We start from the raw sequence: 21,524 nt of genomic DNA, 5'->3' as shown, positions 1-21,524 counted from the left end.
AGCTTAGCCACAAATTTTAGTTGTTCTAACATTTGTTTGACCCTAAGCCCAGTTTATTGTTTTAAAGCTGAGTTTTCTGTTTTCTTCTCGTGAGGTTATACTTTAAAACAAATGTGGTGACACTTTTTATAAAGTAAATTTGAATTCAGTTTTAACAACGCACTAATGCCAATGTTTGGGATTTTTTTTTGTGTGTGTAAAAAGTTTGTGTTTCAGTCTGAATTCTCTGCATCAGAATTTACATTTTACTGTAAGAAAGTACTGTAATAAGCTTTACTTATCACGGTGTCATTTCGTCTTCATAAACAAAAGAACAATAAACTGACCATGTAACTGTGAAGGATGTTTGTCCCAACATGCTGATGTTTTCATTTTTAATTTTAAAGCAACATCCAACATATAAAATATTTATAACATGACTGTTGACACAGCGTTTTAGGAGATGGACATGAGATTTGGTCGTTCTCAAGTGTTTCACAACCATTCTGTTGTATCTGTCCTGCTTAACATGTACCTACTGTAGCGGCGATGTAAAGCCCTTCCTAATAAACAACTTGCTGCTCTGGAAATGCGCTTTCATTTTACCAATAACTGCCTGAGTTGTTGAACTGATACATCACTGTGATCAAAGTAAAGTTTGCAGTTAAAGCGTCATTCAGATCAGGCATCTAGAGAGGCCGCACGATGTTGATAACTGGGGGCCTTGCAAACACACTACACACATACAACTGAAGATGGCGGATGTGTTGAGTGTTCTTCGTCAGTATAACATCCAGAAAAAGGAGATTGTTGCTAAAGGAGATGAAGTTATATTTGGGGAGTTCTCCTGGCCGAAGAATGTCAAGACCAACTACATAATCTGGGGGTATGTCAGTGCTAATAACATCTACAAAGTGCTTCAGTAGGCCTGCAGCTGATGCTCATCTGTGCCTTGTGCTGCTAGTAACGACGGAAGGCTCGCTAGCTACGAAATGCTAACCCAGCTACTTTCCTCAAAAGTTAAAGCACCCTTTTAATTGTTGTTAGTGCATCAGGGAGGTCTCTTCCATAGACTATAGAGCCAATTTTACTAGCTTCCATGAAAGCCAATGTATGTCTTTTAAACTTACCTCGCGAGGGGTTCAGCCAAACTTGTAGTGTTGTGTAATGCTAATTAATCATGGACGCTAGCTAGCGAGCGAGTTGTTTCACGGAGACAGAGATTCAGAGAGTCGAGTTGAAACACCTGTGTGTTTGTTTTTCTCTTTTAGTCCCTACAGTCATGACTATAAACGTCTTTCTTCACCGTGCAAAAACCAAACTTTGTGCATGTGACGCAGAAATTAAAGTTGCAACTAGCAGTGCTTTAGCTAGCAGGAGAATTGTTGACAGTGGTTGATAAAGTAACTTTGGCTTTATATTCAAGCTTTAATGCGGTTCACATCAAACCACTTTAAGTGTGCTTCACGCAGTAATTCACTTAAAGTTTGTTAGTTGTAAAACTGGACACTTGCATGCTTTTTCAAAAATGTTTTGTGCTTGTTTTGATCTTTAGTACTGGTAAAGAGGGGCAGCCCAAAGAGTACTATACCTTGGACTCTATCTTGTTCTTGCTCAACAATGTGCACCTGCCGCATCCATCCTATGTGCGAAGAGCTGCAGTAAGTGCTCTGGAGTTCATATGAAACAGCCCAGAATCTGTCAGTATCAATCCTTCATTGCTTACCAACGTGTTGTTTGAGACACCCCTGATTCCAGCCCACATTTTGTCATACATGCAGCATCTTGTAAACTTTAAAGAGTGTTGACTTTTATGATTGTGTGTTGTTTATAGACAGAGAACATCCCTGTTGTCAGACGACCTGATCGAAAGGGCTTGCTGTCATATCTTAATGGCGAGAGCTGTAAGTAGCGCTTGGGCGCTGAGGATGGGGGTGTTTTGTGGCATCTAGTACAGCCTTTGGCATTTTCCAAAATTGTAATGATTTCTTCCAGGTTTTGGTTCCCTGAAAATTTGCTTCAAATGTTGTTTTTGTCCATTTGCAGCCACGTCAACGAGCATCGACAGAAGTGCGCCCATAGAAATAGGTCTGCAAAGCCGGACACAAGGTAAAGTAACAACATTTTTACAACATGATGTGGAGTTTAGTTTCATAACTTAATCCTGAAATGTAAATTTCAGGAATAATTACTACTTATAACTGCTAGAGCTGATACCAGTGATGCAACATACACTGTCCTATTTTTACAAAAACAATTTTGCATAAGTGAAATAAAGGAAGGTGGGATGAAGGAATTTGTTTTGCATAGTGATACAATGTTTTTTGTTTGTTTTTCTTTCTTTGCTATTGTTGTTTGTTTTTTTGTTTTGTTTTTTAGTTAAAAGAGCAGCTGATGAGGCATCCTCTGAAGCCAAAAAACCAAGAGTTGAGGTAAATTATGTTACTTCAGCTGTCACATGTGGCTCATGTTGTTTTCTGTGTGGTATCACACAGGACACAGAAATCACAGTTTTCCTATTCTGACATACTTAACATTGAATTTGTTTACATATTCTTACTGTAATAAATGTGGACCACTCCCAACACCTGAAAATACTACCACTACTAATCATGATGATGATAATAATTCATTTTTAAAAATAATTCCATTAGGAAAATATTTAAATGAATTAACTTAGTAAACTAAATAGTGGGAAACGCAGCTCATTAAATATTCTTCAGTGTTTAGTGTAACTGAATATAAAATGGGTAACTGTGTCATGCATGCAGGTGACACAGTGAGTATTTTAACTTTTACAAATTTCAGCAGTGTGGGCAGTTAAAGGTTTTTGATATATCATTTTTTATCCTGCAATTTGCTGCTAATGTGAAAACTGCTTTCAATCTCAAGGATGAGGAACGTGTGCGTCTGGACAAGGAGCGTCTGGCTGCCCGTCTGGAGGGCCATAAAGAAGGCATCGTGCAGATCGAACAGATCAGGTATGATCAGGTTATGAGCTTTTCCTTATTCTGATTACCAGTTCCTCCTAACAGATAGTTCAGCTTATCAAAACGTTTGTCCCTGTCTTCCAGATCACTGTCTGAGGCCATGTCTGTGGAAAAAATTGCAGCCATTAAAGCAAAGATTATGGCAAAGAAGCGTTCAACTATCAAAACAGATCTCGATGATGACATAACACTGAAGCAGAGAAGCTTTGTGGATGCAGAAGTGGATGTCACCAGGGATATTGTTAGCAGAGAGCGGGTCTGGAGGACTAGGACAACCATTCTCCAGAGCACTGGAAAGGTTAGTGTACACTTTATGCCAGACTGTTTTCTGATGAAACTTTGAAACTAATGAAACTTTCCTTCAGAAGCAAGAGCCTTAAGACAAGTGTGTTGTCAACTAGCGCTGTATAAATGAATTGTAATTGACTTGACACTATAATGCCAGATGTATCATATCATGTAACCAGAAACCCCTTTTAACCCTACGCCATCACCTGACGTGCACCTCCCTAGAAGTCTGTCTAAAACTTGGGTCGACGCAGAAATAACTGAATGGCCTGGAACATAAAAAGGGGTTTCTAGTTACCTTGTGAGTTATGACATAGATTTCCCACAGAAGTCTAAATTATACATTAGCCTCCGGAACCCTAAGAGACAGTGCATTGGGTTGAGAAAACATTCAAATGGCCCAGCCATGAAAGCACCATAAATGTGTACCAGTACATGGACCAGTGTGAACCACTAGATGGCAGCAGAAGCTGAATTTAAATGTTAGGAATTAACTGATAACTACAGATTGTTGAAAAGATGTGCTCACCTATCAGTTTAAATTTGGCTTATCAAAAACGAAACCATCTTATTTAAAGTCCAGCCATCTTTGTTTTGTTTGTTTTAAGGTTGTCAGATATCTGATCTTATCTTAGTTTAACCTTTTTAAAGCTAAATAGATTTGTTTTGTCAGTCGCTCGATAAACTAATTTATTTAATGTGTCTCATTATGTCTAACTGGAGAGAGATATAGGGATAGGGAGGTAACAGTGCACAGTATTCAGTTAAGTATGAATGCCTGTTCAGATTCCACATGTTTAATATTTTTCTTATGATATCCAGAGTATTAAATGATAAAAAATCTAAACAAAAACCAAATATTCATGAACAAGAATTTAGAGTTCACAGTTAAATTAAACTAATCTTTCACACCAGTTGTGCCGTTGAAATTTTTTTTTTCTTTAATGAAATGTTCAAAGTAAGGCAGCTGTCTCACTTTGTAGACACTGAGGGCAAAACTTGGAATTCCACCTGAACATCTGTTCTGTGGATGGATCGCTTGTTAGGAGAGAAATTGCAGAATCATGCAAAATATTGATTTTAATTATTGTACATATTTAATGAACCTGCTGCGTTGTTTATATGCAACAGCGAATGGACCATAACTAGTGAAATTTGAGCTCCTATTTGAATGTTCTTTTTGTTGTTTACATGCAAAGACTTCAGTTTTCTTGGCTCACAGTTCAAACTTAACCTGGGAAATTCCGTACTGAGGTGGGCATGATACGCACACATGACGCTCATCGTTTCTAAACCAAACTAAAGATGTAGACAGACTGTTAACTTAACAGCACACAGTAATTAACTCATTCACTGCCAGCCATTGGCAGTGAATGAGTTAAACCCATTGACTCATTCACTGCCATTGACGGCTATAGACGTCAATGGCAGTGAATGAGTTAATAACTTGTACATTTTAAATGTGTTTTAATTGAATCTCTTCTGTGAGGGAAGTCTCGTTTTTGTTTTTAAAAGGAAACGACTCCTGCTCAACCTATTTTTGTTCCTTTTTCAGAACTTTTCCAAAAACATTTTTGCCATCCTTCAGTCCGTGAAAGCTCGAGAAGAAGGGCGAGCTCCGGAGCAGAGACCAGCACAGAACACAACTCAAGCGGTAAACTGACAAATATCCACTTCCTACAAATTACGTTACGTTATTTTTATTTTTTATTGGACCTTAATCTTTTTTATTAAGTGTTTATTTGCACATGGTTTAGATCTTAATCACACTTTTTTTGTAAATTAATTTCTTTACAATTTGAAAATACAGGAGTAATAAGGACGATTAAGAACCAGTTGATGATTTGTTGGTTGAATAAGCACACACCTTTAATTTGATTAGCTGTTAGTCCTGTTACGTTTGCATCTCATAAATAAATCAAAGTTAAAACTGACATATATTCATCTTATAATGAATTTGTCCAAAGTTATGTGTGCAAAAATAGTCTGTAGGTGTTTGAGTTAGTTGCAAATCCACTATAGTTTAAACTGAAGAGCGGTGTGTTTGTATATACAGGTATTTATTGTTTCGTATCTTTTCCAGGACCCGTCCCTAAGGAACAAGCAACCTGTCCCAGCTGCCTATAACAGATACGATCAGGAGCGATTCAAGGGAAAAGAAGGTGCGTTTTAGAAATGCTTTACTGATCATTTTAGTATCAATCCTTTTGCAAAAGAGTGCTTGTTTGTTTGAGTTAATATAAGTTCACTGATCCACAGTTTCCACATTTAAACCCAGCATCAGTAAACAAATGTGGTCAGAGTATGGAGAGAAATTTGCCACAAATGCATGCGATATGATTCACAAGCGTAAACGAAAGATTCACAAACGCGTACAATGATATGTGTGTAACTTTTGAGAACTCAGACGCACGTGCTTTAATCCACACACACACAAATATCAAGCAATCTGACCACACGTGAAACAATTTTACAAATGCGTTCATCCAAACTTGAATAAATACTGATCATTTATGATCATTTATGCACACTTTATTAAGTTTAGCTTCACGAATCAGATAATGTTCTCTTTCAAAAACATTTCTGTGCGCGCACACATCTAAAAATAATCATCTCTCATGTCCTTCACAAAACCATAAATGCGTAAGCACCAGTCACCTGATACTCACAGACCACGTCACATGCCCACTTGAGATTTTAAGGCAAATTTAATGCTGCTAGCTTCACACAGATTCACAAATGTAAGCTGCTTTCAAGTCCCAGTGTAAAACTGGGACATCTGGGCTTATAAGCGGCGAACACGTTGCATAATATGCAGGTATTAGATTTCATTATACTTATAAAGAAAAAAACCCTCTTTGTTCAGCCAGTGAGCTCCAACTCATAGCATGTTGTTGTCCTAGAAACGGAGGGCTTCAAGATCGATACTATGGGCACGTATCACGGCATGACCCTGAAGTCAGTGACGGTAAGAAATAACTTTTTGCACAATAACTACTAACCAAAACCTCAACCTGTGACGCATGTATACAAGCACGGTTTTCCACAGGAAGTTGAGTAATAAAGTCTGTCAAGTAGTTAAATAACACATTTTAAATGTGCTTATGTATGTAACAGCATTTGAAAAACAGATGCCTGCTGTTCTTTCTAAATAGATTTTACTGTTTCAAAGAAATTCAGCACAAAGTACAGATAACTGGAGACATGTCCTCTGTGTAGGTAATGATGTCGCATCCTTACACGTCACCTGTCACAGCCATTTTTCAAAATAACTTCTTGGACAGTTTAATATAGGGCTGAACGATTATGGAAAATAATCTAATTGCGATTTTTTTGCCCCAATATTGCGATTGCGATGCGATATGCGATTATTTTTTAAGGTCTTTGTCTTCTGTATTATTAAACAAAGACAAGCAATACATCATATAGTATGGCCAATACTATATTACATTAATTTTAAACTGTTCTTTCCTGGAAGACAGACCTCTGTTATGATGACATGAGGTGATGCATGAATTGATGACTGACATTTTTATCTAACTTCTTCAATCACAACAGTATATTTGAACATACACAATAGTTTATTTTTAGCTTACAAACATCTGAGCATAAAGTGCTGACAAGGAACCCTGGTGTAAACATTAAAATGAAAGTCAGTACAATGTGCAGATTGCAGAAATATACATAAAAAAAAATCAGTGGCTTTACCACACTCAGTTTTTCGACATCTGTGAACTACTAGACAGTCATTCAATTAAAAAATAATATTAAATAAATAAAACTAATAAATAAAAAATACACACATCTTACTGATCTCTGCAGTCAGTAACATTACACATAAAGTGCAAACATAATAGCAATTGTATAAACACACACACAAACACGCCTTTAAAGTTTAAAGGCGTGAAATTGGACGGTCTAGCCTTCTGATTAGCGTCACCGCTGTCTCGGTGGAGTTTAATAAACTCGGCCGTCTGCTTCTTGCTATCTAAAATATAACCAGACACTGGTGTAAATTCTCGACTGTCTCATACTTCTGTTTAATAAGTTTTCTGTTTGACGTTTAGTCAGCTGTGTGAAAACCAAGGAGGAACCCACCCGGGGGATTAATAAAGTTTTATTTTATCTAATCTAATAACTTTAATCTCAGCCAAACCGATTTACTCACGAACAAACAAAACACTGAAAAAAGCCCAACAATAACATTTTTAGGTTGTCTAAGTGACTTATATATTACGTTTAACCCGAGCAGCGAAACTCCGCGGTGATCTGAAAATGATGTGCCGGGAGTTGTGCCGTTCTCGGCCGCATCAGTAACCCTCGAGCTCCCGGCTAGCTGTCGAGCTGGTGGGTAGCAGACGCCTCTGAAAACGTCGAAGCACTTTTGCAAATATGCGATATCTTGATAAACCGAGCAGATATTTGATGTTTACACAACTACTTTCTCGCCTGAAAATATGTTAAAAGTTTATTTTGTGACCCAGAAAGATTAGTATGAGTAATTTTAAAACTTAGTAGCGGCCGCCATTGCTGGAAACTGGAGTTTGGCTGGGCCGCGCTATGAATTCTGGGATATGGTAGTAATTTGGACAGCCTTATAATCGCAGTATAATCGCAGCCTTTGCGGTTAGAAAATTGCACTTGATCATGTCGCGATATTATCGCAAATGCGATATATCGTTCAGCCCTAGTTTAATATGTGGAGATGTTTACTTGCACTGTCTGCTTCAGAAATCTAAAAGTCATACAGTAGCTCTGATTATTACAAAAAAGTACTTTATTTCTGTACAGTGAAGCACAGCGTGTTCTTTCATAAAATAAAACTCCAGTAGTTTGACTCAGACGTAGAAATAGTTCTTATCTCTTTTGTACAAAGTTGGCTAGAGCACTTGATTTGATTTTTACATTTCCAACATTTATGCACATTTTGTGTTGTGGATAAAGTGGGTTTGGATTATAAGTAAAGTCCCTTGATATGAAGTTCAAAAAAGAGGATGTGCTGAGATATAAATCTCTTTTTATTTTGTTTTTATTTATTTATTTATTTTATTTTTAACAGTGAGCATGTGAGTGTAACAGTGTCCTTTCACTCAGCTGATTTCTCTCCAGTCACTCTGTGTAAGTGTGTCCTGCCTGCTCTCTCTTTAAATGCGTTGATGCAGGCGTTTCGCTTGTTGCTCTGAAGGTGATGCCAGTATTTCAGGAGCTCATTGGGATGAAACCCATGTGATGTTATCAGATGGCTGTACTTGCAGCTGGAGTAAGATACTCGCCAGTGGTTGAATAAGAACTCATTTGGTGGTGGCGTGGGTTCGATTCCGAGGCTGGCCAGACATATTCCCACAAACACGTCCTCCAGATGCAGATGGCGGATACGTAAAGACACTTGATAGATTTTCCTTGCGAGATCCCCAGAAAAGACGTAACCAGTCCCAGAGCAAAAGGTGGGATACTTGTCACCTGGGTACAGCTCCGGGGGCATGTACCACTTGCTGTTTTTATTTCGGTTGGGTGCGTAGCCTCTCATGTTGTTTCCTGTGAAGTAGTTCCTCCTGGGCTCCAGTTCAGGCCTGAGCAGTTTAAAAATGAGGTACTCTGTGTTGACGAACATGTCGCTGTCTGTCTTCATGACGTAGCTGGTGTGCGGACAGTGCATTGCAACCCAGTTTAGTCCCATCAGTGTCTTTATGGTGAGGTTTTTGTAAGAATCCAGGAAGTCCTGCTGAATGATATCATGATGCCTCCGGCTCTCTGCTTCTAGCATCCTTTGTTGTAGAAGTCCCAGTTCTCCATCTTTTTTCCCCAGCAGAAAGAGCCGGATAAATCCCAGAGCTGGAGCAACACTCTCGTTCCCCCACGTCTGCCGTATAGCATTCCTCGCCTCCACCTGCCGAGCTTCAGTGGCAATCAGCAACACCAGAAATGGCGCAGCTGTGTTGTCTGCACATTTATCAGGCTCGTTAATGATGTAAGGGTACGGTCCGTGGGTTATCACGGCGCTGAGGTCTGCGTCGTCTCTTTGGCTTGTGTTTGCTGCCAGAACGTTCTGAAAATTTGGGTCTGGTTGAGTTGGGTAAACTCCCTGATTTTCACGGGAGCTGATGTTGGCGTCAGCCTTGAAAGTCTGTTGAGGAATGATGACGAACCTCCACTGTGAATGGCGGGTGCTTGTGTTCCATTTGGCTTTGGTGGTGTGAGCTGCTCCACCTCCATACACCAGAGGATGCCCTCTCCACCATGGCATACCAGTGAGCCTCGGCAGCCACACCTGGTGGACTAGAAAGAACAGCACACCCAGCAGAGAGAGCAGATACAGAAGTTTAGCTGTGTGTTTACAGCAGTGGCGTCGTTTCCACTGCATGGTGTCGACACTTCTAGTCTTGACAGTTGTTACGCTTCAATCCAGTTGTCAGCAGGGTTTCAGCTCCTGTTGATGAGTAATATAAATCACTTTGTTGATACCCAGTGATGGCCTAGGAGACAGTGGAAAGAAGAGTATACATTTTCATTGTGAAAAACGAAATTATACTCACAGTTTTCATTCTGATAAGGCTGCAGTTTACAGTAAATAAGCTTGTAAATACCAGCCAAGTTAAGAAAACTTTGCAGCAATCTGGTGAGCACGTTTTCATTTCTTGATTTGGAGAAATACACAACTTGATTGGCCCATCCTGTTGTTTTTAAACATATTTGATATCATATTAATGTAATGAGGGTACATTTCTATAGTCTAAATATAGTTCGTAGGCTTTTATATCGACATTAAAATCTACAAATTACCTGCTTTGACGTCTTCCTCTACCACACTCGTTTGGTTTTAGTTTTCATGTAATAATGCTAGAATGCTAGTTGTGGCTAATTGTAGAATGTCAACAGACGGTGTAGTTTTTGCAGATGAGTTTTCTTTCTTTTTTTTTAAGAAAATTACAAAACAAAGGAGCCTAACATAACAGAGAGGACTTTGAGAGAGTTTAAATTCTCTCCACTGTTGCATGCTTCAGTAGAAATAAGTTTTTCTCCCTTTAGAAAGACACACCCTTTACATCCTGTAAGTTAAACCACAACCAGAGGAGTGAATTATATCAGTCATCTGTTATGACTGTTTTTATGTCGATGTTCGTCTGTATTTTCAATTCTTCACAACATAAACTCACCTTTTTTAGTCTAAAAACTTGTCTCTGTGGTATTCATCGCTGCTGGATAAATTAGTCTTCACACATTCCGACTGGCCTCTCGGTCTCTGTTCCTGCGGTGCTTTTGGCCACATCATAAATGCACACAGCCCCATGTCCTCACTTTTTTTTTTTTTTTTTCCTGCAGCATATGTCAAATTGTCCTCTTCTTTGGCTGGTAAGGTTTCTGTAGTCAGTCCAGGGAAATTAATTTTTCCAGGTAATCCTAGCTTTTTGCCTCATGCGTGCACAAATGTGCTGCTAGTTCATGCGTGCATGCCTGGCAAGAGCATGTTTGAGCGCTCCGGTGTTGCAGTCTCTCAATCTGCCTTGGCGCATTGTCCCTAGAGGCTTGATTTTAGCTGTGGTGTGCTGCTTCTTTTGCTCATGGCCGAAGAGAGAGGAGACACGGTAGTTGACAGTAAGCTGCAGCCCTGGGTCCTTTTACTGTCCCCGCTGTCATGTTGTGTATATCAAAGCAGGCACGCAGAGATGGGATTCACATCTGAATGATAAATAAGCCTACATGTCTCCGTTCAGCTTTGCTCCCCCTTTCTGTGCTTATCCTCGTTTCCTCTTGTTCTTCCTCTTTGATTCACATGCCCGCTGTCCACTGTGTTTCTCAGATCGTTCAGATTTCGGTTTTTATGCTTATCCCCCCTCCCTATTCAGCTGCCTCTCACGCACTGCTCCTTCTAGCTAGAGGGATGAAAGCAACGGGGGAGGAGGAAGATGAACGGAAGGAAGAGCTGTGAGTTGTGAGCTCGCTCTGAAAGGCAGCTCTAGGCTCGGTGGCATTACGCTCTCTCACCACGTCACGCCGTCTTTGCTGCTGTTGCTGCCTGCTCTGTTAAAGGGGAGGGGGTTGGGCTACTGACCTATTTGTATTCACACCCACTTTGCAGAATGAGGAATAAACCATTGTCTCAATTGGCATGCTGTGAGAAAAGGGAAGAGAGGCCATTGTGTACACACTTCCACAAATCTTAGAGGGTTGCTGATTTAAAAGTGGCAAACATCAGCTTACATGTTGTTGACTGAAAAACAGTGGACATTACCACCCAGACCCCAGCAGTCTGTCACCCCCAGCTGTCATCTCACACAAACGTCTTGCATATAGTTAATTAAAATTATCTTTACACTAAGCTCACTAAATCTAATATTTCGCATCTTTGCCCATGTTACAATACATATATTTTATTTGTGTCTGGTAATGACAGAAAAATAAAAAAACGGTGACTTTTCAGGTGACAAACCACAACTGTGATTCTTAGCAGCACAAAGGCACAGAGATGACTGAAAATGCCGGCATAAGTACTGTTGCTGAAGCGTGAACTAAAATTGTAAGTGACCGTTATGTTTTTATGACTGTTCCAGCAGTAGAAATCCCATTTCTGAATTTTACAACATAATCACAGTTTTCTCATCCTGTGAGAAAGTTTGACTCCACTAACTTTTGCAGACTTTTATGTTTCTTTTTTCTGGTTTCATCTAAACATATAGGCCTTTGCCATAGCTTAGTACAGTGGTGGTGCAGATTGAATTACAGAATAGATCGATTTATTGTAAGCTATGCTTTAATGTACAGTTATCACCCATCACACCTGCTCCGCTCCACATTTCTGAAGCAGCAGAGCTCCTTCTCCCTCAGACTGATTCAACCTCACTGCCACAAAGAACCCTTGAGGAAATCATTCCTACTGTTCTCTATAAAGCTGTGTTTAAAACTCTTCATGCTGTGACAGGTGAACACACCTGTCAGGCATAAAATCCCAAATGTACTTTGTATTAAACCTTCATTCAGCTGTTTTTTTGTTTTTTGTTTTTTAAATTTGCTTTTTTATGTAATGCACATATTAATTAATGCAATTTTCACTTTTCTCTCAGGCAATGTCAGTCTTACTATTACTGTTTTTAACTACATTTTTACTTTTTTGTTTTTAATCACTGCTATAACTCTATAAATTCCTGCATAAGGCTTTTATCGTGTATTTCTTTGTTTAATGCGGTCTCTACTATTTTTACTTTTTATGTTTCTGTTCTAACACCCACATTTCCCTTGTGAGGTCAGTAAAGCAGCTATCTGTCTTGTTTTGTAGGTTAGCCCTGACAAGTTTAGCTCTCTTTCACAAGGGTAACTTGTGAACAAACAAATACTAGTGCTAAGAAAAACTACAGCAGTGTAATTAGCATTTGAGAGGTTTAAGGAACTTGCACTCGCACTCAGATGGGGCCTTCTAGTTAACATTAACCCACATTCAGTTCAAGCAGATGAGCTCCAGACATGCAATTTATCTGTAAATGGCACACTTTGTTGTAGAGCTTCAGTTAGATGTTACCTTGCAGATCAGAGGAGTTGGAGTATATTTGATACTTGATGCCCACTAATATTTAACTGTTGGTTGATTGTAGTTGTGTTAAAATGCTGAAAACTTTAGAAAACAAATAACAGATCACGATAAGGATGACTACCAGCTGCTTCAAGAGCAGCTGCTCCTGCTAGGTGGCTATCTAAGCCTAAATATTCAACACTGTTCAGTTATTTCACTGATGAAACACCTTGAACAATTTATTTCAAGTGGCCTGTTGGGCACAACAATCGAAGCTGCACAATTTTTATATTTCTTGTTAACATCAGAAGTTTCTGAAGACACTGTATGATGGGACTGTATATAACCTTGTATTTTTAATCTTGAGGTGTTGCTTGTTTTCTAGGAAGGAGCATCTGCTCGAAAGGCCCAGACCCCTGCACTGCAGCCTGTACCTCGTCCAGGTTAGTGTTGAATTCTAAATGTTCATGTTTAATCATGCATAAAGAATAAATACAGAGTAAAAACCTTTTTTTAGTTTTTGCCCATCGTGCCACAGAGTGTAAGGACTGTTTCTGTTTGAGAGTTTGTACTGGAGTGATGTTTTTAACAAAGACAGACTTGCACTCTGTACTACTACAATATTCTTTTCTGTGCCTTATTTTTCATATAGCAAGGGAAAACCGCTAAAAACACCCTATAGTCTGTACATGCTCCAGCTGAGCCTGGGCTAGTTCCTTTTTCATTCATTTCTCAAGGGTTAAATTGATTCTGTCATTTTTTTGTCCTCCTCCCAAATCCTGACGTAGTCACATCATGACTGTTTTCAGTTTTCAGTGCTCCCAACACTGCCTGTTAGTATGTGTTGATCAGCTCTTTTCATATATCAGTCACTCGGGTCTCTTACCAGCAATTTCTAAAGGGACTGTATCAGAGCGTTGTGTAATAATAACGGTATTTCTTTTATTCACAACGTCGACTGTTTCCAGGCGTGGCATTTAGACACATGACTGTACTAATAAAAAAAGAAAAGAATATTCACATGATTTCTGAATGAAGCTGCATCGCTAAAATAACCTTTTGTCTGTAGAGAAGAATCACATGTTTGTTTGACTCTTCTACAATGGGTCAAACTGGTTCTACTTTTTATTTCTTCCACACATGCAATGGGAAGTTGCTAAGCGTTTGTAGAAAACGCTTAGCAACTTCCCATTGCATGTGTGGAAGAAATAAAAAGTAGAACCAGTTTGACCCATTTGACCTGCAGCAGAGGTTTTAAGCTAAAACTTTGTCTTTGAGTGTGACTGCAAGTCTGACAAAAACTGTCTTTTCTGCTTTATTTAATTATACTCCAATTAGCAAAAGACTAAACGTTTAAATATATTTAGTGGTCTTTCTTTAATTTTTGCCACTACTTTTATAAACTATCTAACGGTTCTCCAGTTGCTCACTCCATGGTGGTATTTCACATGGGATTTATGCATTTGTGTTGCTTTCAGTTTTATCTCCAGCTGCTTCAGCCGGTTGGTAGATATTTATTACTTTAACACATTGCAGAGTTCTTGCAAATCCACAACATCATGAAACTGAACCACAGTTTGATGAAATGGGGAACTTGGAGAATCGGCTACATGTATTTTTAGTCTAACACTTTTTTTCTTTTTTTTATCATTTGACACACTCCGTGTATGCAAGCTTTAAGAGGCAAAGTCGGGTTTCCGTTTTCTTTTCTTTTTTCTTTTTCCCCTTTTGGACCTAAAGGGTTCATTTATTTCATTGGTTAAAGTTAGCATTAGGTATACTGATAGACACCAGATTCTTCCAACTATCATGTGGAAGTACCTCCCCTTTTCCAAACAGTTTTTAAGGATAAATTCCAAAAAAAAAAAAAAAAAAGCCTTTCTGTGTTCAGGTTTAGTGATGTTCGTTCAGTCGTTGGATATTGTAAGTCTTACTATTGTTAGAGCTTATGAAGAAAATTTCTTGTCAAGGAAGTGACTTAACAAATACTTGACGCATAGGAAGCAGTTTTACTGAGGATTGTTGTTCTTGTCTTTGGACTCAATATCCACATGTTTGTATTTATTTAAAAATATATTCTTTTAACTGTTTTCTCTCTAGTTTCACAAGCCAGACCTCCACCAAACCAGAAGAAAGGTACATCACATTTGATCAGAGTTAATCACTGTTTTTTAGTAGTACTGACCAACTGAGCTGTAGTTTTAAACCATTTTTAATGTGGCTTTCTCCACAGGATCCCGAACACCAATCATCATCATCCCTGCTGCCACCACCTCCCTCATCACAATGCTCAATGCTAAGGATCTCCTGCAGGATCTGAAGTAAGTACAAATCATTAGTGCCCTTCTTCTTTCTCTAAAGTGGAAGACAGTGCAATGAATCAATTGCACTGTCTTCCATGCATTGATGTTATTTGGTGGTTGATGTTCTTCAGACACGCAGTAGTGGATTTTTTTTTTGTCAAGTTGCTCAACACTAAGTTTAGGGCAGAGATTGAAAAAGAGCTTGGCGTGCCAGCGGTGACTGTCTGTGGTCGTTGCCATAGAGCAACAACTGTTTGGAGGTTTAATGACTGGATTTAATGTTGGCACCTCTGCAAAATGGGCAGTGCTGGCAAGAAAGGTAAAAATTGTACCCTAAGGAGCAGCAGTGAAATGACTTCCAGACTCTGGCCTGTACCAGGTTTATCACATCAGAAGAGAAGAAGAAGCAGGGCATCCCGCGGGACAATGAGGTTCTGCTACAGAGGCGCAAAGACCAGATCCAGCCTGGTGGCACAACACTGAGTGTCACCGTGCCGTACCGCGTCATCGATCAGCCGCTCAAACTGGCTCCCCAGGATTGGTCAGTATATGTATTTTCTCAGTTATATTAGCATTTTACACCATACAGGAACACTATGGAAACAACAAGCCTGTACTCCCCTCTGTACCTTTATCATGAAATGACCATTCATCAGATGACTCAGCTGTTAACGGGGATATTTGAGTGTTTAGCAAATATGACTCATTATTATGCATGCAGCCTGTGTTGAAACCACAAGATGATTATGTTTCAGAGTCTGAGTTATCATATAATGGGTACACAGTACTGGCCGATTGTTGAATAATTTCAGAGGGAAATGGGGGGGAGAGGTGTGTGTTTCCTCTTCCTCACTTCTGCTGGAGCAAGTCTTAAGCCCATGTATAACACCCACTGGTATTGGCATATATAGCACATTACTGGTACTTGTGTAGCACCTTTCTACTTAAGTTGAGTACTCAGTGCTTCCTACTGCAAGCTGCACACAATCATACTCTAGTTGCTGCATTGGATGCAACTTTTCAGTAACCTGCCCAAGGACATGTGGAGCCGAGGATCAGTCCACCAGTTTTCCGAACCACTCCATTTGACCTACAGCCGATCAAGAATTTCAGCATCGGGCATCCTTGGTTGTAAATCCAACATCAGGAAAACACATATTGTCATATTAATGATACCTGAGATCCTTGCCCTCTGCTGCAGTGTTCAGTGAATGTGTTTACAGCTTATTGCACCTTCTTTAAATGCAGGGCTCTAGAGTGTGACCAATTTGGTCGCAAATGCGACCATATTTTTCAGTGGTGCGACTAAAAAAAAAATATTTGGTTGCACCTGTGCGACCAAATGTTCGGTTAGCAAAAAAAAAAAAAAAATCTGCAACCTTCCAACAACAGACACATATTATGCCCCTATCGTGGACTAAACCAATGAGAGATAGTAAGGGGCGGGACCTCTCTGATGAGGCCTGATCCTTCTGAAATTCATAGCCAGTGCTCTGACACGGTGTCATCAATCTTTGAATGCTGAAAAAGCACAGTGTATCCAGAAAAACACATTATATTATATAAATTATTATAAAATTTGTGTGCGCCTAACTTTTGTGCCGGTACGCCTAACTTTTTAAAGTTAGTCTAGAGCCCTGAAATGTTTAATCCTGTTTTTTTTTTTTTTTTTTTTTTTTTTTTTTTTTTTGACAAGCCTGTTTCTTCCTTCAGGGATCGAGTGGTGGCTGTGTTTGTGCAGGGTCCTGCCTGGCAGTTCAAAGGCTGGCCGTGGCTGCTGCCCGACGGCTCTCCTGTCGACATTTTTGCCAAAAGTAAGTAATATTGTGAAGTCTAAATAGACTATTTAGTCTATTTAGTTTCACTGTGTTGAAACGATAGCAGTAAAAAATGGTTGGAGTCGTGATGTTTGGTTTTCCACTCATTCAAAGAATCAGCAAATTGTGAACTCTGTGCCTGTTGTAGACATATTTATCTGTGGACACCTTTCAAAGCACTCAGTGTTACCTTACAACAATAAAATTAACAAGTAGATCAATATTAAAGAGAGATTTAAGTTTGAGATTCAGAAATGTAAAACATAAGGCGTTGATGGTTATAGGTGATATGCTGATACTAACAGGTAGGTTTTGCGCTGTGCTTTTAAGCTGTGTCATAGTTTGGTTGACGGAGTTAGAGGCAGTGAGTTCCAACGATGAGTCTCAGCTAAAGCCTCTAGTGTTAAAGTCTGAAGCGAGGAGCAGTGAGGAGAGCGTGGAGCACGGGCAGAGGTGTGAGGAGATGAGGGTGCCAGGTCATGGAGAGCTTTGAAAGTGAGGAGCAGAATCTTGTATTGGATGTTCTGGGAAATGGGGAGACGGTGAAGCTGGGTGAGAATAGGTGTAATATGATAAGTGTGGGTGATTATTCTCTCTGCAGAGTTCTGTACAATTTGGAGCCAGTTAAGAAGTTTTGGGTGGAGATCAGAGAGAATAGCATTCCATTAATCCAAAGGCATGGATTATTGGAATGCTGTTCAAGGGCATGAACTAGAACTTGTGTGTAGCCTGAAGATGTTAGGTGGACTTGATGTGGGTGACAAAGAGAGTATTGTCCATCTATAGAGACATCAGATAGTGTGTCCTTTCATTCAATAAAATAACTTCATGACGGCTTGCGAGCAGGTAATGAGGAAAGGACGGGCAAAGGAGTTGTCAACGTAAAAATGAAACTATATTTCTGAGAAGAGATCATTTATAAATAGCAGGGGGTCCAGTACTGATCCTTTAGGGACCCCATGTGTGACCGAGGCTAATAGAGAGCGTACAGTCTTGCCTTGAACTATATCCTGTCAGAAAGGAAGGATGTAAACCATTCTCGTGCTGTGTCCTGGAGTCCAGCACTGGCTCGTCATTCTAACAGAAGAGGGTGGGAAGTGGTATCAAAGCAGCACTGAGGTCAAGGAGGATGAGGATGGTGAGAACAGTGCCATGTGATGTCAGGAGGGATGTCAGTGGTCTGTCTAGAACGGAAATCGCGTTGAAATGGCTCGTAGAAATTATTGTTAACTAGAGCTGTGGTGCCACCGTGTCTTCCAGGATTTTAGAGATGAGGTTGGAAAAGGATTCAGAGGGTTGAATGTGTAGAATAAACTAAGACGTTGAGGAGATATTACTGAAAAACATCCTTACGGTTGCATGAATGCATTTTCCCCTCCAGTACGAGCTTTTCATTTAAAATACGATGAGGCAACGACTGATCCCAATGTGCAAAAGTGGGATGTGACCGTCCTGGAGCTGAGCCGCCACAGACGCCATCTGGACCGGCCCGTCTTCCTGCGCTTTTGGGAGACCCTTGACAGGTACTTAATTTTTATGCACTTAATTAAATTTCTTAATGTAATTTAATTTCACCTCGATGCACCTTTTTTATTTGTTTTTAATATGTAGTTAACGAAACTTTCTGTAATAAACTCTTTTCTTCACTCCCTTTTCTTTCTTGGTGAACAGATACATGGTGAAACACAAATCTCACCTCAGGTTCTGAGCCAGGATCACAGCCACAGACACCGAAAATCCCACAAATCAATTCGTCAGCCTTCCCCTTCTAATTGGTCCAACTCCCTCATCCAAGCTGCCAATCCATCTTCCAACATGATCCCCATTTTAAGAGGAAGAGGAGGAGCGATCATTCCAGGGCTTCCTCCAGGACTCCTAATGCAGTCTGCTGGAATTGTTACTTTGGACATCAGAAAGGAGATTTTTGTGTTTTTGTTGTAATTGTTTTCTAATGTTTTCAGGTAGTTAAAGACAAATACCAAAATAAGTTTTATATAAAAGGTAACATGCTGCGGAGATGATTAAAACACAATACTAAGCAACATGAGCTCAGAGGGAGATGCTTGCCTTTTGTCAGCGGTAAACAGGAAATGTGAGCGTTTTAGTCTGATGAAAACGTGAGAATCTCTGGGTACAACTGAGGCAAGTGCTGAGTTTGAGGAAGAGACTTTCTTTACACTTCTCTTTTTTTTTTTTTTTTTAAATTTTGGGTGTTTGTGGTCTGAATGTACATATGTGATCAAATTTGTGAGAGCCAAAACTCCTTGCGCAGAAAGGGGAGTGCAGGTAAATGTGTTCATATGTTAGATTGCTCCTCTGCTCTCACTCAGTTAAAATGATCTCAGTCAAGCAGTCAATGCCTAGTTCAGTTTTTGACAGCTCTGCACACGTCTTGGTCATGCAATGACCTTGTTAAACTCCTTTTTTGTTGGTGTTGTGCTAGATGAGAGAAATTATGGAGAGTATTGCTTTAAAACATCACATGAAAATAGACAATAAAGCCTCTGAGAAACAAGTGCTTGTGTGCAGTCTGCTGAACGTAGGTAGTGCTTATTTGATTATTCTTCTATCTCAGTAGTTTAATGTTAGTTTCATTTGTCCATGTCACCTGAAATACATTGTGTGGTTAATGAGGCTGAACACAGATGCAGCGGAGCCCTAAAATATCTCTCCAGTTTTACTGTGTGGCTCCAGCACTGTTACATAATGTCTTGTGAAATGTAGCTACTATAAACAATTCTAACACATTTTACTGTTGCAGTTAATAATCTGCTCGTGGTTTGATGACTTCATAATCAAAATACGAACTAAAACAAATCCACGAGTATCAGAACAAGTGATCTGTGACGGCCGTGATTGGCTTCCTAAGGATTAGGAATAACCTCATTGGGACTGGAGGATGTTTAAACTGGATAGAGTGCATGCTTGCTCATGTTCCATCGTATATAATCTCCAGACGCTTTATTAGGAACACCTTAGTACTTCAAGGTTTGACCCCCTTTTGCCTGCAGATCTGCCTTAATTCTTCATGGTATAGATTCAGTGAGGTGCCGGAAACCATGTTGATATGACAGCTTTGCACAGTTGCTGCAGATTTATCAGATGCACATTCATGATGTGATTTCCACATTCATCCACATTCTCCTACATGCCTTCCAGGACCAAGGAGCCGACAGAGGAGCTTTATTAACATGTGAAGAGCCCAACATTTCTGACAGTGCTTAAACAAAGAGCTCAAAGGAAGAGTCGGTATTGGACTCCACCAGGTGGGCAGAAACACAGCAGCACATGAGAAAACAGTGACATAAGTGCTGGTTTCATTTTATTTTACATTAACATTTTAACATAAAAATAAACACGTAATTAACAAAAATCCTGTTAAACCCACTCAAACTCCTCCATAAATGAACTCAAAACCCCATCTCAGGTGGGACAAACACAGGTTCATTGATTTATTTTTTTGTGACCTGAGTTGTCGCCTCTTTAGGCTCTGCCTGTTAATCGTGGTCCCCTGACAGTAAAGCACTTTCGTTCCCACGGCCCTCGGCCTTTCAGACTTCACATAGGGGAATATGCAAGATGCTGTGGCAGGTAATTTCAAATGCAATGTTTCTATCAGATCAATAAACATCAGCAAACACACGAACAGTTTGTGTGCAGTTTGTAGCACAGTGTTGCAAGCTAAAGGTCCAGCTGCTGTTTTCACGGGGAGAGAAAAGAAAGGGCGCGAACTTCACTCAGAGATGGAGAAAGATGACAAAGACAGGAAAGAAAGAAGAAATGTTTATATTTAAAGATAAGGACTGATCAGTGGTGTTGGAAATTTAAAGCTTACATGTAAGTCCTCGTTTTTTTAAATTGGATATCGGGTTTGTGCATGTGACAATATGCTTTTGTTCATGTTGTGAAACCTGCTGCAAAACAAACTGAAGTAGACTCGCTGTGGTTTGCTGCACTGTGATGGGTTTAAAGTAAAGTACAGTGTGTGACCGGTGCACAGTGGCTAAGGTTTCATGAAGTTAAACTGATGATGCTGAGATGCAATCACTGAATTCCACCTTCATACCAACTTTATAGTGTCTAATATAAAGACAGCATAAACTGTGTATTGTATAGAGAATGGAAATTAGCCAGAACAACTCACGAGACATCTGCTGACACCTTGTGTCAGCTGATCACAGCCTGTACACTAAGAAAATCTACTGGAGCTCTCAATAGAATTATTGTGTGCTGTGATTCTTTTGCCCACACTGAGCCATTAAGAACGATTTTAGCATTCCCTCACGTGCTCAATCCCACTTCAGCCCCTGACTGTGCTCATTTTTTGCTTCGATGCAGAGTCATCCTCTACAACGTAGCCAACAGAAAACAGATTTCTTTTCTCTGCTCATGTTCTGCTTCACTGATTCAAACTGAGAATATTTACTAGTATTAAAATTTAGACTAAAATAAAGTTTGTATTTCCATTTCCTAATATTATTTTATTATTACATTAATAAAAAAACAAGGTTCAGTTAGCTTTGCATAGAAGCAGCTGGTAGAAATGTGTTTCAAAGAGCTACTTTTACTCTGAGTACATTTCAGTACTTTTTCACTTTCACTTGAGTAAAGAAGTGGAATCAGTACTTCAACTTTTACTGGAGTA

The 21,524-nt window shown here is 39.6% G+C and overlaps 2 protein-coding genes across 2 annotated transcripts; one reads left to right on the top strand and one right to left on the bottom strand.

Moving 5' to 3' along the window:
* The first annotated feature begins 694 nt into the window (after positions 1-694).
* On the top strand, positions 695-19,627 carry cdc73 (cell division cycle 73, Paf1/RNA polymerase II complex component, homolog (S. cerevisiae)). The gene is made up of 17 exons (XM_085390325.1): positions 695-865; positions 1,535-1,640; positions 1,814-1,883; positions 2,026-2,088; positions 2,359-2,411; positions 2,872-2,960; positions 3,054-3,267; positions 4,813-4,911; positions 5,341-5,419; positions 6,161-6,225; positions 13,145-13,202; positions 14,860-14,895; positions 14,993-15,080; positions 15,442-15,603; positions 16,776-16,876; positions 18,261-18,402; positions 18,551-19,627. Exons 1-17 carry the CDS (start codon positions 735-737, stop codon positions 18,585-18,587), a joined length of 1,593 nt encoding a protein of 530 aa, XP_085246451.1. The 5' UTR covers positions 695-734; the 3' UTR covers positions 18,588-19,627.
* On the bottom strand, positions 6,778-11,219 carry LOC146648460 (beta-1,3-galactosyltransferase 2-like). The gene is made up of 2 exons (XM_085390326.1): positions 10,412-11,219; positions 6,778-9,730 (listed from the first exon to the last, which is right to left on the bottom strand). Exon 2 carries the CDS (start codon positions 9,616-9,618, stop codon positions 8,344-8,346), a length of 1,275 nt encoding a protein of 424 aa, XP_085246452.1. The 5' UTR covers positions 9,619-9,730; positions 10,412-11,219; the 3' UTR covers positions 6,778-8,343.
* Positions 19,628-21,524: the final 1,897 nt, after the last annotated feature.

Source organism: Rhamphochromis longiceps, linkage group LG18 (assembly GCF_057381845.1).
Source record: "Rhamphochromis longiceps isolate RC_006_pf linkage group LG18, R_longiceps_female_GT1.1, whole genome shotgun sequence".
NCBI classification, from domain to species: Eukaryota; Metazoa; Chordata; class Actinopteri; order Cichliformes; family Cichlidae; genus Rhamphochromis; species Rhamphochromis longiceps.
Note: the sequence above shows the minus strand (reverse complement) of the source record. Positions and strands in the feature narration are given on the sequence as shown.

Coding starts and splice junctions, on each gene's coding strand:
- cdc73 (XM_085390325.1), top strand. CDS start 735: ATGGCGGATGTGTTGAGTGTTCTTCGTCAGTATAACATCCAGAAAAAG. Junction 1,641..1,813: donor CCTATGTGCGAAGAGCTGCA/GTAAGTGCTCTG, acceptor TGTTGTTTATAG/ACAGAGAACATCCCTGTTGT. Junction 3,268..4,812: donor TTCTCCAGAGCACTGGAAAG/GTTAGTGTACAC, acceptor TTCCTTTTTCAG/AACTTTTCCAAAAACATTTT.
- LOC146648460 (XM_085390326.1), bottom strand. CDS start 9,618: ATGCAGTGGAAACGACGCCACTGCTGTAAACACACAGCTAAACTTCTG.